Below are 14455 nucleotides of genomic sequence, written 5' to 3' on the forward strand. Positions count from 1 at the left end.
AGGCCCTAATCAAGCCTTACACACGCAAAGGTTCTTCCTCCTGGAACTTGTTTCTCGCCGGAGAAGGTCCGGATTTTCCGGCCTGAGGCATTAAGCTACCAGATATGCGGGAGCACGTGCAATTTATATTTATGCCTCAGGCATAAATATCGGATGTTTTTGGAAAGGCTCACCCGCTTTGAACCTCCCCGTTTTGCACACCAACGTCGGGCCATCTTTCGTTCAGCTCAACTCTCCGACACCTCCGCTTTCCCTCGTCAGTTGGAACTGTACAACGCTCTTTGTCGTTCAATCAAAATGTCTGCCCCTTCTCTCACCAGTTACATCGTCAAGCGCCCCTGGCTGAAGCGCTGGATGATGCCAATTGCCAACTGGTACACCGATGCCGCGGGCTACAGAAAGCTCGGTCTTAAGTACGCACTCCTTTTCTGGTAAGCCCAGGACAAGCGCTGGTGACAATTGATGTGGGAGCATAACTTGCACTGCTCATCTAGATTGCTGGGTTTGTTGCGATAGCGTCATCGCCGCTTGTCCGGGGCCACCAAAGCTCTCAAGTCAATCCAACATCCGGTTAACATGGAAAACAGGGCCGATGACTTGATCCCCGAGGAAAGCGATACCGTCCAAACCGCTCTCAAGCGCCTTCCTCCCAAGGAAGCCTACGACCGCATCTTCCGTATCCGCAGGGCCTTCCAGGTCGGTCTCATTGTATGATAAGCGTGGAAGGGATATTTGCTGAACCGAATGGCTGTTAATAGTGCTCTGTCTCTCACACTCTTCTTCCTCCTGAGGAGCACACAAAGGCCCACGAGGTGAGTCAATTTGACCTTCTTTCAGTCGCAAGCGCTTTTTCAGTGTCTCCGCATCCTTTTGGCCAATCCCGTACGCCGGATTTGTCAACAAAATCGATACCCCGGATATGCCGTCTATTGAATGATAGGGCCTTTTGAAGAGCGGCTTGTTAAAGATGACATACTGATTGCGGCGCTAGGATGTCGAGTACCTGAGCCCCATCATCCGCGAGATCGAGAAGGAGAACGCCGAGCGTGCCGACCTTGACAACCTTGTCGTCAACCGAAAGAAATAAATGGCTTCTTGTAAATTACGAAGCTGCAAACCCTCCCCAAGGATATAGACGTGTGGAATAAGACGATACAAGACCTGTTCTTTCGGGCTTATGCTCCGTCGAGTGGAGCATCCGCCATTTGCTTGAGCCTTTGGAGTTATGTCGTGCAAACCACGTGTACTGATACTGTAAAAATCTATTCTTGTTACTGCTTGATATCGAGGTAGTATTTATACGCTGCGAGTATCGGTGACTTTAAAACCCAGCTCACTGGGAGTCGGGCTATATACACTGAAGACATCTATGCCTGTTTCTAAACCCTGAGATGATATAAGCGTGGCCCCTGGCTCTTGGTTGCAAACGGAGACCACAACAGGTGTATGAGATACTCGCTCTAGCCGGTCATCACAGTGACATCGACTTCTTCTACACGCCACATGTACCACATGAAGAGGCTCCTGAGGGATGTAAGTAATGCAGCACATATTGCAAGCTTCAAAGCTTGAAACAGAACGTACCTATATGGCGCAAACTTGGCGGCCAAATCTAACATCTCTTTCTCCGACATGTACTTGAACTTACCACCCTTTGCCTTGAGTTTACTTACGTCCTTTCCCAGGAAAGCGGCACATCCTCTCCTATGCCGCAGTCAGTCCGGTTCACCTTCAATCCATTCTGCCCCGCTAGAAGCGAAGCAGATGTAACTCCAAGACCAAAACAGGGCGTTAAGGAAGTTAGTTAACTCACTGAACACCCAAGTCCCCTGTCGAAAACACATCCGTGCGCTTGAGCGTGAAGCACGCAAACATCTCGACCGACCATCTCCCCAGTCCTCGCACAGCAGTCAACTTCTCCAGCAACTCCTCATCACTAGCGTTCAACAACATCGTCGCACTCAATTCCCCGCTCGCAAACTTCTCCGCGAGGCCGTGGATATACTCCGCCTTGCGTTGTGATAGCCCCGCTGTCCGTAACGTAGGAATATCAACACGGACTATCTCCTCTGGCGTAGGAAAGTAGCCCTCATTCTCGTCCCGATCTCTTTGCACCTCATCACCATTTTCATAAGTATGATTCAGGCCCCATAGCAACGCCACGAACTTCTCTCGAATTGACCTCGCCGCCGCGCCCGAAACCTGCTGTCCTATAATTGTCCCGACCAAGCTCCGAAACGGATCGATCTTCTCGGCTAATCCCTCTGGCGAAAAAAGCGCGCAGTGATGTGCCTTTATAAGAGGTTCCAGGCGTGGGTCTGTGGCTATCAGATGCGCTGTTGCTTTCTCGAGAAGCGTGCCGGTTGTCGCCGTGGGGCGGGGCAGGCCTGGCTTTGAGGGGGAGATGTCTGACCCTGTTGCTCCAGGGGGATAGGCGACGAGAGACGAGCCGTGGGGGGTTAAAAGGGTTGCGTTTGTGCGGTGGGGTTCGACGGGGCGGTCTAGAGGGGGGGGGGTATGAAGGCGTGAGTTTGATATCGGTGTGCCCTCCCAGTAGTTACTGTTGTGGGTGTTGCTGTTGACTGCGGACGAAGGAGGGAGCGGAGGAACCGTCGTTGGGGTTTGCTCGGTTGGATCTGGATCTGAGTCTGTGATAGACTGGGCATGCGAGTTGAGATTCTCGATTGTCTGTGTTTTCTTCTTCTTTTCTTTGGTTGAGAGTTTCCGCGTTTTCGTGATTCCGTTGCTGCGTTGTGATGCTGATGTTGCGGCTTGCGCGGTTGATTTGAGGGGGAGAAGTGCGCTCAGTCGAGTAGAGCGGCGGAGAGCCATCTCGTCGAAGCTGACCTGTCGAAGATGCAAAGATTTTGAGTGCTGAACTGCTTGCACAGTTACCCTGACCTGCGGAAGTTGTTTGAGTATGAGAGCTCAAGGTTGCCTCAGCAATCAGAATCCGGGGTGCGGAGTCAGCGGCTTTTCGCCTGTCATCCTTACGAAAGCGAGCTCGTATTCCTCTTTCAAATCGCAACTCCGAGCGCTTGGTGCGGTCGATGTATAGAGGGCATTGCTGACCCTGAAGCTCGATTTAGAGTTGGCGGTTGCGGTTGCATCTACCAGATTCTTGCCTACCCCTACCCTTAAATGCCGGATAAAGTGTCCGCAATCTCAATTCCCAACGGCTTCTTCGAGCTGCATTCATTTAATGCGCCATTTATCCAGGGCCCAGCTATGCCATTCTAATGCTTCAAGCTATAGAATGTCTGCAAACAGGATATTCACCTTCAGAATAGTACGGAGGGTCAGAGTACCTTTCGCTTAGTTGCTGAAATCGTGCTATTGACCACGCACAAGGTTGGCGTATCAAGTATGGCAAGTGAAACGGTGTCCAATGGATTATGAAACATGGGGGGCCGTACAAGTGCCGTCACATATTGTTTCATGTGGGAAAGCTTCGCTCTGCCACAACCAATCAGTCCCTGGTCGGTGCCAAAATGTCAGACAAGTCCCATCTTTGTGGCATTGAAACCGCACAGCATAAAGACCGGTCACTTGTCCCTGTACTGAACAAAGTATAGATTAAGGGAGGTTAAGGAGGTATCGCCTCATAGTTCTCATTTGCTTGATACACCGTACGGGGGTTAACAGTTTGCGGTCCCTAAACGGTAGCAGAAAGCCGCCGCCGCTCCATGGCAAAATGTTCTGACATACTTGAGTGGCTCAGCGACACCAGCCTTAAACCGAGAACATGAGAAATGCGCAGCCGATGCAGGTGGTGTCATCGTCAGTGCTTGGCAAATAATATCCGCCTCATGAGGTAGCAAACGGCGCCTGTGGGCTGTTATGATCTGAGTGCAGCGTCTCGAATAGACCCGATTGAAAGTCTAGCCCCTTGGTCTTATCAGCCACTACTGAGTATTGACTCGATACAAGTGGCACCAGCAAACGTGTCCATGAAATACGTGTCTAGCAAGCAGAACGCTTACATCCCACCTCAGGCGCCTGACGGAGTCATGATATGGGGCATCAACAATCAAGGATATATCCCTATGCAAGCTTTGTTTTCGGATGCTGATCTTTTGTCGAAGAATCTCTATTGGAAGCCTGATAACATTTCAGGTAGCCAGGAAATTAGGAGTAATAGACTACTTATATGATATGAAACACGCAAGATCTTCAAACAATAAAGGGCCACACCCTCGCTGATCAGTCCTCCCGGGAAAGTATAACCTGGAAATCCAAGGCCAATATTAATTGCGATTTGCGAATTGCGACAAGGATCTGTGGAGTTGTTTTGTTATGCTTGATTACTACTAAGTGCTCTGAGGACTCTTGTCATTGAGTGACGAGCAACGAGTTGTCTCGTCCGTAGCTCCGCCTGCAAAAACAATGCTTTCAACTTTCATAGAGTTGTGCCTGGAATCTCCTGGCGAAGGATATTGCTCAGACGCATTCTCCTCGATGGTTGGCAGCGTGCTCTTTGACCACCGTACGTAGTCAGAAGGAGAGTCATTACCAGTCCGGTGATCAATATAGCGAGCCTCGATAGACTGAACGATCAACTAGGGTCCATAGCGAGTAGCGACAAGCTTTTGGCTTCGCCACCCTGCGAGAATCATCTACGGAAGCGTCCATCAGGTTTTTCTTGCTTCAGACTTGTTTTCCTTCGCTGTATTCCCCTTGTATTGTATGTAAATTACCGGCATTAACAAGCGGCTTACATGGCCCGCACGTGATACGCCTCTTGGACTCGCCACACACTATTCTTAGTGCCCATTCCTATGATCGCCTTTACTGGTTGACCACTGCGAATTCGACCCGCCTGTGCCTGGATTTTGTTGATAATTTCATGAGTCTGGCCAATTGTTGTTTGGTTGCTAGCCCATGACCTCATGAGCTTTGGGAGGTGTACCAAATTGAAGTGATAGACCGTGGTATCAACACAGTAGCTCCTCGCATGCTACGACCCTGTGGATATCTTACTTGAAATGCAAAGTCCGTCTGCATCCTTGAGAATCTGAATTCCAAGAGATGGCATACCGGAGGACGAATGGTGTTCGATGCCGGGTTCGAGCATCGGAAGCGGGTTGCCACAATCGACCAAAACTCGCCGGGCGACGCGTCCACCCGTCGGAGTTATGATGTTCCGTGTCTATAGCAGCATTCTTCGATAGTGTTGACACCATATCCGGGGAGGAGGAATGGACATAAATAGAATATCAGATATTGACCTTCGAGACGGTCTTTGATCGACGACGGTCTGGAATCTACTCAGAGTACATCGCTTGAAGTTGGCAAGCGTCTCGCGCAATGAGCCTGTCTGTCCCACCAGTCGAAGTAGCAATTTTATATCTTGGCTAGTGGCCGAATATTGAAAAAATAATGCCGACGCTCTCATTTTCTACTAGAAAGCACATGATGCTGAGGTCGCTGGTCTGACCGATAGACATCTACGCATCTTCTGCCTCAACCAGCGAGAACTTGAGCTGAGAGTCTCTTGGGATCCGCTGCATCATCGCTGCGTTTTCCATGCAGTTGAAAGTGAAACACCAATTTGAAGATGAATATAGGACGGCGCCATGTGGGACCGCTAAAGTGCAGATAAGACGGTAAAGTGACGAAGAGGGACGACGTGACGGGCTCAGAATTCAGGAGGCGAAGGAGACCGCGGTCTAAGAGTCTTCGAGACCAGAATCTCCGTACGCGGTACACAGACAGCAGATATTTAAGAACATGTGTGACGGAATCTGTTGAAGTATTGAGGTAGAAAGAATGGAGATAATACCGTACGTAACATATTTGTAATACACACAGACGCGGTATTGGCAAGGAGAACGCTCCACCAGCCAGACCCAGTGCCAGGCCACGACTCCTTTCTTGTCCTCCCTGAAAGCCTGCTTTCCTCCTCTGCGACTCGCCATCCAGTCCTTCCTTTTCCCTCGCTTCCCTTCTCTCGCTTTCTTTCCCTTCATTCCTCTGTTCGAGCTCGTACTTTCCGGATCCGTCTTCTCACGCTAGAGAAACGTCTACCTAAAAGCTTCTCCCTCGTTGAAGCTCTCCTTCTTTCATTCGTTTATTTACCTCTTTTCCCATCTCCGGCCTCTCGCCTCTGCTCGACTCACCAACACTCAGGGCCAGGCTTTGCCCGTCGACACAACTGTTTAATCTATCCTTCCGGTAAGTGAACCTAGTCGATGAGGTCACAAATCAAAAAGACTAACCTGCGTTGCGTCCGTAGAGATAAACAATGGCTTTCGTCAAATACGCCCTTCCCGCCCTCGCTGCGGCCAATGCCGTCTTCGCTGCTAGTGAGTCTACAATGCTGGACATGTTCGTGCTCCGATCTCGCGTTGTCTAACTTAACATGCAGACTGTGGCAGTGGTAAGACCATCACCATCAGCAGCCAGAGCGACCTGGATGGCTACAACACCTGCGAGAGCCTCGACGGTGACGTCGAACTCTCCGACAGCCTCACTGGCACCGTTACCATTAACGGTGTTCAGAGAATCAAGGGTGCTCTGACCAGCACCGGTGGCGCGAACATCACCTCTCTCTCGGCCCCCAGCCTTGAGACCATTGACGACACCTTCAAGCTCGACGGCGCTACTTCGCTCACCTCCCTCGACTTCCCTCAGCTCACCTCGGTCGGTGAGATTGACTTCCAGGCCGTCCCCGTCCTCCAGAGCCTCGGTTTCACCAAGGGTGTCACCAAGGCTGGCAGTGTCTCCATCGTCAACACCGGTCTGACTTCCCTCGACGGTATTTCGCTCAACTCCGTTGGCAGCTTCGTTGTCACCGACAACACTCAGCTCGAGACCGTCGACGTGAACAACCTTAAGAACGCCACCAACCTTATCAACTTCGCCGGTAACTACGATGAACTGGAGATCTCGCTCCCCAACCTGGCCACTGGTACCAACCTGACCATCCGTAACGTCAGCTCGGTCTCTCTTCCCTCCCTCACCAAGCTCGAGGGTCAGCTCGGTTTCTGGGGAAATTCCTTCTCTTCTCTCAGCGCTCCCAACCTTACTGAGTCTGGTGACCTTGTCTTCGAGGACAACGCCAACCTTTCCAACCTCAGCCTGCCCGTTCTCGAGACTGTCAACGGTGGTTTCTTGATCACCCGCAACGACAAGCTTAGCACCATCAACTTCCCCAAGCTGGCCACTGTTACCGGTGCCATTGACTTCAGTGGTGCTTTCGACAAGGCCACTCTTCCTTCCCTCAAGAACGTTCGTGGTGGTTTCAACATGCAGAGCACTGGTAACTTCAGCTGCTCTACCTTCAACTCCTGGAAGGACAACACCATCCACGGTACTTACAAGTGCGAGGCTGAAACCAGCGACCCCACCACTGCCGACGGCACCTCTGGATCCAGCACCACCACCAGCGGTGACAGCTCTTCTCCCACTGACGATGCTGCTGTCTTGACTGCCGCCAACGTCCCCGTCATGGGTGTTGCTGCCCTGTTCGGCCTTCTCGTTCAGTACGTTCTGTAAAGTGGCCATGGATACCTGACAGTTGTGTATGCATCTTTGCGTTCTGGTTTCGTCTTTTCCTTCGCCCATCGTGGTTGTAAAGTGACATAATAAGCACTGGGTTTTGATATCTGTACCGCGTCGTTCTTATGATAATAATTGAAGTTTTGAGCACCCTTACCGTCTTCCGTCAGCAGTTGTTGGAAAGCGCCTTTGGTCTACGGGCGTAGTGAGAATTTTGCAAGGTGGAAGTTCCGAGCCGGCGGTGCTCGAATCTTGTTATAGCTGTATAGATGTTCTTTCATGCTTATCTGTGATGACCTATTCGTATCACAAGATCCATTGTAATGCGCTCTGGTCCGAGTTTCAGAGTGTCCGATCTGCCTCTTAGCTTAATATTGACTGATTCGAACTATCGACCCGGAGTAATATCAAAAGATCCCTAGCTACTTGCGGCTCAAGGGAACCCTTTTTGGCTGGTTTGGGCACCCTGCCCCTGTTTTGGGAAACTTACAATACTGCTGTCACCAACTTAGGGTGATGAGTGTTTTATCAACTTGCTTGGTGAAAACCCTGTCTACACATCATGCACTCAGTCTACTGCGCATTCCGATTCTTTAACATTCTGGAGACGATGTACCGAGTTTACCAATCCTAAGTTGGTATGTAAGCAGATATATCTTCGGCCTTCTTAAAATATACTTTGCCATGCTGGGCTCCTCGTAGTAACCATTACTAACCGACCACTATTTAGGCAGGGAACTGACTTTCCACGACTGCATGCATGACTATGTAGCACAAGACACAGCGTCATATAGGCTTACTGTAATCACTCTATGTCGGACTCTACCCTGTCTGGGATTTGTATGGTCGTTGACACATTCTTGCATACTGCTAAACCACCTCATCCAATAACTCAGTGCACCCGATAAACGGTTACTCAATCGAGTCGATGAAGCGTCAAAAATACAAGAAAACCGCCTTTCTCTGAAAAGATGTCTATAGTCAGAGGTCCATGAAAGCAGCGGCTGGGTGCGCTTGTGCCGGGTAGGCGCCTGGAGACTGAGAAGCTATTCTGTAACATGTGCGTTCATGAAGCATTCATGGCATCTGACGTGAGTTTTTTGTTCAAGCCTTCTCGGGGCAGGAGCCTTTGGGCTTGTTTCTGAACTGCATCTCTAGCTGGTCGTTGGGAATAGGTATATAAACTCAAGCTAAGACGTGACCGAGGTAGGGAGCACTCGAGACTGTGTAGGCAAGGGGCTCGCCAACAGCCCAGGACACCTTACTCAGTTCTCAACTGAGGAATCCTAAAGTCAATATTGGAAGTTGGTTTGGGTGTACTTTGTACTTTTGTACATGCTGTGGTTGGGTGTTTGCCTTTTTCCTTGCCATCATTGGTGCGGAAATAGTTTCCATGCGATTCCGTGTCTGTGGGGCACAGTCAACGTTGATATTCATCGTTTTTAGATCGCAGAACCTTGGAAGCTGTCGTGCTAGTTTGCCTCATAATCTTACTATTCACGGATCCCAGCTCAGCTCAACTTTGGGTCTGCGGGCATTTGCGGCACAGTCCTCTTGCAGGTGGGGGTTGGAAGTTAAAAGGGTTTAGGCCTTAGGGAAACTGGTGGATATGAATTTCTTGACTGGATCTCGGCAGACACAGTAGTCGAGTGGACACGGGGTACGTGCTCATAAACTCGTACTTTGTGCCTGGCATCTGCTATCCATCCAGTATAAGCAGTCGTGAGAAAGACCGCCCACAGGAAGCCGCCAGGAACTGGACATCGGGCTCTGCCTCTTGCTCTCTCTTTGCTTTCTCTTTGCTTTTCCCAGCCTGACTTTGCTGGACTCTAGGATGGAGTACGTGCCAGATAATGACGTGGATGGCGCGGAAGATCTATAGATCATGAACCGTCCAGTGGACTAAGCCCGGGTTTACTTGGTAAGTAGGGGTTTGAGAACTTTTTCGTGGGCCGCTTCACTCAATATGTGTATAGTGGCTTATAAGTTGAGACTACACTGCAAACATTGATCTATGATCCCAGTTCGATGAGACCCACAGCAACATGCAACTGGTCTGGTTTAAGTATGCAGACGATAGCCCCTGCAACTGCGTACCCTGGTGTCACCATGCTCTGCTTCCAGACCGCGGATACCCAATTCCACTCGCTCTATTGGGCCAAGTCTTTCAGAGTGGATATCGATGTGAATTGATGGACGGGCAAAACCTGATTTTCACACACCGGGTTCGGTGCAGTGCATGATGCTCATGCATGCATTCGGGCCGGCGCGCTGTACTGCGACGGCAGGTACCTGTAGCTGTAGCTCTTCTACAGATGCGCCGAAGGAATATGTCGGTAGCGGCTAGGGATATTCGTAGGGCCAACTCAGATGGAAGAAACATTAGGGGCTCCAATAAGGCTTGTGCTCCGCAAGAGCGCAGTATCAATAGACACATCTCCTGACATGTAAATTCTCCGCGAACAAGTGCATGGCCATGCCTTGCCTGTTCAAACCGTTTCCAACTTTCCATGCGTTTGCCTTCTAGGGGGCGGTAGGGAGCACATACCGGGAATCAAGGTATGCATATTATACAGGTCGGTTGCATCTCTAGTAGGGTGTAGATCGCTGATGTGTCGCCTTGGACTGCCTTGCCTCGGAAGGTGGGTTCCTGACGTCTAATGTATAGTGTGCTATTGACCATAGTTAGATTTGTAAGGTGCGTCTTCAACCCGTTTTGCAGCGAGGAGCAGTGGAAGGCTGGAACGATTCCAAGGTTCGCAGGGGATGCGATGTGCGATATATTGATGAATTTCGCGGCCGCGGCGAGGTGCAGTGGGCCATTGGATCTTCTTCGGCCGAGACTGAGTGAACTGTATGTAGACTGGTTATAGACAAGAAGATTTTCTTGCTGTAGTCTTGGGCGCATGCCTGACTAATTGAATACGTGCTGGTGGGCCGGGAAGCATGCTGCTGTCTTATACACCACTGTGAGTTGGAGAGAATCGCGGGTAAGCAGGTTGGCGCCCCTCCGTAGACTTCGCCACGGTCAATGTCCTTCATTTGTCATGAGTACGTACTTGATGTGCCATTTCGTATCAGCTAAAGCGAGGTCAACTCCCGGTTTTTACTAAGTCAAATGCTTGGGTCTAGAATTCCTTTATTTATTGAGGTGCTACACCCCGTACGAAGAGCGAGTAATATGCCCGGTAGTTATATATTAAGTATGGGGAAGGGATCGACTGAAGAAGTACGGAGCAAGCTTTGGTTTAATCTGATCTGGGAGCCGAAGAAAGAAAGGAACTGCGAAGCACACCAGTGGCTTTGGAGAAAACAGATTATCAATTGGTCATAGATTGACGAGTTAACATCGTGATCGGACTGACTACTGCGTGGTCCATTACAGGAACTCAACAGAAAGTGAATGAGTGGTTGGATTGAATGGTGGGATGTGATCGATTGGTCTATACGCAGTGAGCTGTCAGCTTGGCTGCTGAAGAAACGAGCAGCCCTGGCCCTATGCCTGGAATCCGAAACAACGACAACGAATGGTCCGGGCGGCAGCGAGTAGCCTAATACAAGGGTAGTGCTGGAACGACTGTTTTGTCTGCAAAGCATATTGGCGGCCCCAACCTATAGTGCGATACGGTACTCTGCAGGTAGAACATAGATGCGGGACTGTTGATATGCTAAACCGGCTATTGACCTACGAATTGCAGAAGAAAGAGGAATTGGAGTCAAGTACGTGTTCGAACTGACGAAACTGAGCACGAGTCAGCCGTAGATGTGGAGCTAGGATACGCGCAAAAGCAATAAAACCTCCTTCGTTCCAGGACTTTAACCGTCCTTGTGGGCGGACCGCCAAGTGCTAAAACGCCGAAAAAAGCCATGAAGAGCGCATCGATGCAGGTAGAAAAAAAGAAACGCGATTAAGGACCCGTGGAACTTGGCGAAGTCTGGATCTTGTATACAATCCACCTTTGCACGCAGGGATTATCCCTGGTTGCAGTCTGCAGGACGATAGGTAATGATTGGACTGTTGGATTGTTGAATCTCGAACAGGCCCATTATAGATGGATAACTTGAGTAAGAGCCGCTGGGACTTTGCGCGTGGAGACAAGACGAGGAAGTGATCCACAAGGTTTGCAAGAGGATAATCGTGGCATGTCCAGAGGGATCAATGCTCTTTTTGACTTTCTGATGCATCGCTTCGTAGCCTTGTCACTCTTGGAGCTATTCTTAGCTCGTCTTAGTTCGAGACTGAGCCTAGCTCCAACTCCAAACAGAGAGATAATGTGCTTTGAACAGTCTTGCACAGTCAACCGCTCGTCCTCGATGATTTTATCAGATTTATACTCCGCAACTAATCAATTGAGCAATGGTCTGCAACTGTTTTGCGACATTTTCCGACTCTTATGTTCGGTGCCATTACGGTTTTCTTCTGTGGCTTGGGCCTTCCCCCACAGGAGCTGTCCTCTCGGATCTGATCCAATGAATTCTGGACGTTGAGGGCGTCCTGGGGCACCATACTATGCAGTATCCCGGAGAATAAGTGAGACCTGGCGAGTTAGACGAGATTCGGACATTTTCGAAGCGCACATCCCCGCCTAAGAGGATGATTGAGAAATACCAACTCAAGTCCGCTGTAGACTGTTCAAGCACAGCGAGACTCGTTGTTCAACTAGAGTGTACCTGCGGCATTCCGAACGGAGTTGAGTTTGTGAATCATGCTCCATGGGTTCGTGCCTGATTCACGAAGCGCATGCTCCGAATTAAAAATAAGCATTCGATGTCGATTATCGTGGCTTGTTTCATGGACGCACATTTCTAATGGAGCGACGTCCAAAGTTCGATGACCTCCACCTTTAAGCCGCCGTTGGTCAGAACACTGCATAAGCCAGTGGAAGCCTTGGAGTAAGAGGAGTAAGATCCGGAAAGCCATAATTGGCCGTGAGGATGGCAATCATCGGCATAGAGTTCTAGGTGAAAAACGTGGCGCCCTGGAGGGTCCTGGGAAACATTAGCCCTATTAGAGTCCTGGTTCTCGCCTCTTTCGCCTTGAATCCGGGGACAAGCTGCTCACAGATGACAGGTTATATCCCCCAATGCATACGGCCCACCACCTCCACTTCCAAGGTGGCATGCATCAAACCAACAAATTATTGCGCAAATCATAGGGATAACATCCCGGTAAATGAACACGTACGCCGTACTTTGCGCATATTCGAGCCATTGTTCTCGCAGCCGCCACAGACCTGTCCCATCGTTCATGAGTTCAGCTTCCTGGTTTTCCTAAATTGGCAAAGGTTCATGGCTGTACTCACACTACATAGCTCACACCACATAGCTTTATCTCGTGTCCCCGGTAGTGGCCAAGCACGGATGGCAATGTTTCCTGTCTGTTGGAGATGTCCAACGTGGATTCCAAATAGCATTGCGACCCATACCCATGGCACTGTAATAGACTGTCTCGGGATCTGAAGTAGAAGGACGAAACAGTCAGAACGGGCTAAATGCATGATTGACAGGGCAAATCCCGGTTACCGGGATCTCCTGGTGAGTCGTGACGACCCAAGTAAAAGGATAGGCTTTTGTTACTGTGGCGATCTCCACTTTTGAATCCACCACCATGATCGTTCTAGGCTCAGCTCCGCCTGCCTCGGCCCGGATATGCGATGTTCGAACATGCTCCTCATTCTGGAGATCGGCGGGAGAGGAGATGGACGTGATAAGCTCATACTATTTGCGCGAGTCATCCACTGTTTGTACAATTTCAATGTGGTACATAGGTAGAATTAGAGACCAGAAAAAAGAACGTCAACCACGCCGTAGAGGCTGAGCAACTGGAAAGCTGATTTTCTCTGCACGTACTTTTGGTGGTTCAAGCAACGACACTGGTGGTCAGAAGGCCTTGCTTCGTGCTATTAGGTCCTGGATCTCACACTGTCGATGGCAAGATCTACTTGGGGATCCTGCGAATGCCTGTGCGCGGGAAGATTATGCATAAGGACCAATCTGGGAACCCCTTCAGACTGTACTTTGGTGCACGGTAGGGAGAGTTTACCCATGCAGCGAGCTCCGAACAGTGCGTTTTAGGTTATACCAATGGACGTCAATTTGGTAGCTTTGGCTTGATCGAGCTGGAGTTTCTCCTCAATCTTGAGTCCCCATAGATGTACCGGAACAATCGTGATTTCGTACAGTGTACTCCATAGACAATTCAGAGATCGATCTTCACTCTGAATCTGCAATTCTGCAGCCTTGGCTCGTCTGAATCGTTTGAACATACTTAAGCGCCGGAAGCATTGTCCAAGTTCCGTCGCGTCTACCTAGGGGGGTTTAGCCGGACGATAGAAACGCATTAATCGGCTTAGATCTGACTCAATGGATGATAATTGTTCGGCGCCCGAAAAAGGTTGGTGCTATTGAGTATTAGAGGCTTCTATGCAAGGAGGACTTCACATCGTTCGCCCCGTGAAGATCGAATCCGCTACGACGAGTGACAAATCAAGGGTCTGCGGTTTTGCATCCTACTGGGTATGTCGATGATGCGAGCATCACTCGCTTGATTGGAGAATCGCCTTTGTCCCGCGTCCGTGCATTTTATGATAGAGAGTTGAGCCCCAGACGTCCGCCAAAACGGACTAGCTTTGAGCGTCGAACTCTGACGGAATCTTTGTGGCATTTCCGCGTGGATCGCCCCATGGAAGAAGAAGGGACTTTTCCTCACGAAAATGGAAGGAGCAGGACTTCGGCTAAGGGGTGATGGAGGCGATGGTGGATTCGAACAAAGTTGTAGAGGTAAGAGGCGGCTATTCTGAAGGCTGCAGACCCCGCGGCGAGGATACGGTGAGAAATGATATGATACTAAGATAAAAATAAAAATAAAAAGAAAAGAAAAGAAAAGAAAAGAAAAGAAAAAAAAACGGGACGCAATGAACGTGAAAAGGTAAATAGGGTTGAGGCAAAAAGAAAT

The 14455-nt window shown here is 49.9% G+C and overlaps 4 protein-coding genes across 4 annotated transcripts; 2 read left to right on the forward strand and 2 right to left on the reverse strand.

Moving 5' to 3' along the window:
- The first annotated feature begins 32 nt into the window (after nucleotides 1-32).
- Nucleotides 33-1542, forward strand: BDW70DRAFT_132206 (ubiquinol--cytochrome-c reductase subunit 7). Its single transcript, XM_073736123.1, has 3 exons — nucleotides 33-413; nucleotides 588-696; nucleotides 759-1542. The coding sequence occupies exons 1-3, from the start codon at nucleotides 154-156 to the stop codon at nucleotides 948-950; spliced, it is 561 nt and encodes a 186-aa protein (XP_073598034.1). The 5' UTR covers nucleotides 33-153; the 3' UTR covers nucleotides 951-1542.
- Nucleotides 948-2933, reverse strand: alkA (DNA-3-methyladenine glycosylase II). The gene is made up of 3 exons (XM_073741383.1): nucleotides 1814-2933; nucleotides 1585-1704; nucleotides 948-1524 (listed from the first exon to the last, which is right to left on the reverse strand). Exons 1-3 carry the CDS (start codon nucleotides 2830-2832, stop codon nucleotides 1461-1463), a joined length of 1203 nt encoding a protein of 400 aa, XP_073598035.1. The 5' UTR covers nucleotides 2833-2933; the 3' UTR covers nucleotides 948-1460.
- A 2982-nt stretch (nucleotides 2934-5915) lies between these two features.
- Nucleotides 5916-8079, forward strand: ecm33 (GPI-anchored protein Ecm33). The gene is made up of 3 exons (XM_073736124.1): nucleotides 5916-6174; nucleotides 6236-6305; nucleotides 6368-8079. Exons 2-3 carry the CDS (start codon nucleotides 6245-6247, stop codon nucleotides 7495-7497), a joined length of 1191 nt encoding a protein of 396 aa, XP_073598036.1. The 5' UTR covers nucleotides 5916-6174; nucleotides 6236-6244; the 3' UTR covers nucleotides 7498-8079.
- Nucleotides 8080-12074: 3995 nt separating this feature from the next.
- On the reverse strand, nucleotides 12075-12490 carry BDW70DRAFT_16448 (uncharacterized protein). The gene has a single exon (XM_073741482.1). It carries the CDS (start codon nucleotides 12419-12421, stop codon nucleotides 12161-12163), a length of 261 nt encoding a protein of 86 aa, XP_073598037.1. The 5' UTR covers nucleotides 12422-12490; the 3' UTR covers nucleotides 12075-12160.
- Between the last annotated feature and the right edge of the window lie 1965 nt (nucleotides 12491-14455).

The sequence above is a fragment of the Aspergillus foveolatus genome (genome assembly GCF_047715535.1).
Source record: "Aspergillus foveolatus strain CBS 279.81 unplaced genomic scaffold BDW70scaffold_12, whole genome shotgun sequence".
NCBI lineage: Eukaryota > Fungi > Ascomycota > Eurotiomycetes > Eurotiales > Aspergillaceae > Aspergillus > Aspergillus foveolatus.

Bases quoted from the DNA above. Each gene is read 5' to 3' on its own strand.
- BDW70DRAFT_132206 (XM_073736123.1), top strand. From the start codon at position 154: ATGTTTTTGGAAAGGCTCACCCGCTTTGAACCTCCCCGTTTTGCACAC. The intron at 414-587 runs GTACGCACTCCT...CATGGAAAACAG, and splicing joins TACAGAAAGCTCGGTCTTAA to GGCCGATGACTTGATCCCCG. The intron at 697-758 runs GTCGGTCTCATT...GGCTGTTAATAG, and splicing joins GTATCCGCAGGGCCTTCCAG to TGCTCTGTCTCTCACACTCT.
- alkA (XM_073741383.1), bottom strand. From the start codon at position 2,832: ATGGCTCTCCGCCGCTCTACTCGACTGAGCGCACTTCTCCCCCTCAAA. The intron at 1,705-1,813 runs GTGAGTTAACTA...ACTGCGGCATAG, and splicing joins ACAGGGGACTTGGGTGTTCA to GAGAGGATGTGCCGCTTTCC. The intron at 1,525-1,584 runs GTACGTTCTGTT...TACATCCCTCAG, and splicing joins GCCAAGTTTGCGCCATATAG to GAGCCTCTTCATGTGGTACA.
- ecm33 (XM_073736124.1), top strand. From the start codon at position 6,245: ATGGCTTTCGTCAAATACGCCCTTCCCGCCCTCGCTGCGGCCAATGCC. The intron at 6,306-6,367 runs GTGAGTCTACAA...CTTAACATGCAG, and splicing joins CAATGCCGTCTTCGCTGCTA to ACTGTGGCAGTGGTAAGACC.
- BDW70DRAFT_16448 (XM_073741482.1), bottom strand. From the start codon at position 12,421: ATGGCTTTCCGGATCTTACTCCTCTTACTCCAAGGCTTCCACTGGCTT.